The sequence below is a fragment of the Pecten maximus genome, chromosome 16 (genome assembly GCF_902652985.1).
Source record: "Pecten maximus chromosome 16, xPecMax1.1, whole genome shotgun sequence".
Classification (NCBI taxonomy): domain Eukaryota; kingdom Metazoa; phylum Mollusca; class Bivalvia; order Pectinida; family Pectinidae; genus Pecten; species Pecten maximus.
Window position 1 is genome coordinate 35,288,513 of NC_047030.1, and position 2,650 is coordinate 35,291,162.

The 2,650-nt window shown below is 40.6% G+C and overlaps 1 protein-coding gene across 1 annotated transcript; it reads right to left on the reverse strand.

Moving 5' to 3' along the window:
• Positions 1-909, reverse strand: LOC117344804 (nuclear transcription factor Y subunit alpha-like). The gene has a single exon (XM_033907630.1). The coding sequence runs from the start codon at positions 907-909 to the stop codon at positions 1-3; it is 909 nt and encodes a 302-aa protein (XP_033763521.1).
• Positions 910-2,650: the final 1,741 nt, after the last annotated feature.

Here is a 2,650-nt window from a genome sequence, read left to right on the forward strand (position 1 = left end):
TCAACTGACGTTTGAATTTAGTGTTCGGGGCACAGTTCCCGGGAGACAGGGTTGTTTGGGGAGCTCTAGTCGACCATCTTGGGGACTTCTAGTTGTGTTTGGGGTAGAGTGTGAGTCAGGGTTGTTGGTGAGCTGGGGTATTAGTCGACCCTTCTGGAGATTTCTGGTTGTGTTTGGGGTAGAATGGGAATCATGGTTGTTGGTGAGCTGGGGTATTAGTCGACCCTTCTGGAGATTTCTGGTTGTGTTTTGGGTAGAGTGGGAGTCAGGGTTGTTGGTGAGCTGGGGTATTAGTCGACCCTTCTGGAGATTTCTGGTTGTGTTTTGGGTAGAGTGGGAATCAGGGTTGTTGGTGAGCTGGGGTATTAGTCGACCCTTCTGGAGATTTCTGGTTGTGTTTGGGGTAGAGTGTGAGTCAGGATTGTTGGTGATCTGGGGTATTAGTCGACCCTTCTGGAGATTTCTGGTTGTGTTTGGGGTAGAATGGGAATCATGGTTGTTGGTGAGCTGGGGTATTAGTCGACCCTTCTGGAGATTTCTGGTTGTGTTTTGGGTAGAGTGGGAATCAGGGTTGTTGGTGAGCTGGGGTATTAGTCGACCCTTCTGGAGATTTCTGGTTGTGTTTGGGGTAGAGTGGGAATCAGGGTTGTTGGTGAGCTGGGGTATTAGTCGACCCTTCTGGAGATTTCTGGTTGTGTTTTGGGTAGAGTGGGAATCAGGGTTGTTGGTGAGCTGGGGTATTAGTCGACCCTTCTGGAGATTTCTGGTTGTGTTTGGGGTAGAGTGGGAGTCAGGGTTGTTGGTGAGCTGGGGTATTAGTCGACCCTTCTGGAGATTTCTGGTTGTGTTTGGGGTAGAGTTGGAATCAGGGTTGTTTGCGGAGCTGGCCTGGGCAGTCAAGTCATCCATCCTGAAGACACAAGTTGTGTTTGGGGTGGAGAGGGAGTCTGGGTGGTTTCGTTTCAGACACAACCAAAATTTCTAGGATGGTCGATTAATTCCCAGCTCCCTCTAACTTGGTCTTTCGTAATGAATTTTATATATTATATACGAGGTCTCTACATCAACAGAAACCTGGACATTTTAATGACCTTGACCTGTAAAATTTGGTAGCATCCAATAACTTGTTTTGGTGTATATCACAGACCGGTACGTCTGTCGAATAAGTAGGTATATTTTATCGTCAATATAATGTTACTCTATGGGTGAACAGGTGTGAAGCTAAGAGCTGTAACCTTAATACGGGTATATTCTGGGTTAATTACCTGTGGTAATAGTAAGTAGTAAAACCACAGGTAAGTATATATAAAGCTAGAACAGGTGATTTATAAAGTCTGGTTAACACAATGACAAGTTAACATAGAAATTATATGATTAAGAAAAGTTTAATTTCTGTGATAAAATCAAATTATGTGTATATGTTCAAATTGCAGTATGACGTTTATTGTGAATAATACAAGATACATTTTTTAAAATTTTAAGATTTTTTGAAAAAAGATTTTGAAAATGTGTTAAATAAAATGTCACGAAGTTAACCAAACGTAATATATCAATGTACTAAGACCATTATAGGTGATATACTGCTTTATTTATGGAGTATAAGGGGTTGGATGATGTGACTTGTAAATATGGTGTGTTAAATACGATCTCCGACTCCGTCACTCAGATAAACAGGAGTTTTGTTTTGCTCAGGAGGTATATAACTGTGGGTTATCACGCCGAAGACCTGGGCTCGATTCCTGTCGGGGGAACTAGCCAGGATTATTTTTTCCCGTTCTAGCTCCCACAGCCATTTTACCTTGTGATATAACGTGTTGATATTCCTTGTGTTGACAGAACCGCCGCCCTCATCAGCTGTGGAGGAGAGTAGGAACATGCAGACATGTCAGGGCCCAGACTGTGTCTACCGTCGTATTGCGGCCAAGGTCAGTATTTTATCTATCGTCTAAATTAATGTTTCATATACTTTATAAGGAAAAGTGTAGAGAGACTCGTAATGGGTATTTGTTTGTTCAGGTTTTATTGTATGGCCCTGAAAGTATTAAACCCTGGTCTGAGCCTGTGAAAAGTCCTTGTAGAAATGCTCAGAGTCTTTCTTACATATTTTCATTTCAAAAAGGAGATGCGACAACTCCAGGTGTACGTATTAGTATACATGTGACAAGTCCGAGAGTTTTGACAATTAAAAAAAAGATGCAATGTTGTAAACATTATTTGATAAATTAAGTTCACTTTGTGTGACTTAATGTTGTCTGACTAATGTTGTCTGACTGATGTTGTCTGACTAATGTTGTCTAACAATGTTGTCTGACTAATGTTGTCTGACCAATGTGTCTGACTAATGTTGTCTGACTAATGTTGTCTGCTGATCAGGCATAGGGAAATGTATTGATCTTGAGATGATTGGAGAATTATGGTACACACTAGGAAATATGACTTCATAAAAACCATGATGCTTTTGTTCTCAAAGTAAATTTCATCAAAAACTTTGTCTGATAAATTTCTTGAAATTTTGACTGATGGCCTTGAAACCTGGCTGTGAATAACAGAATACAAGTTTTATAAATTAAAAAAAAGAAAAAATCATACTAGCCACAATGGTTATATAAATACAGGGATATCTACAGCCACTGCTCACTTGGTCTCCGAG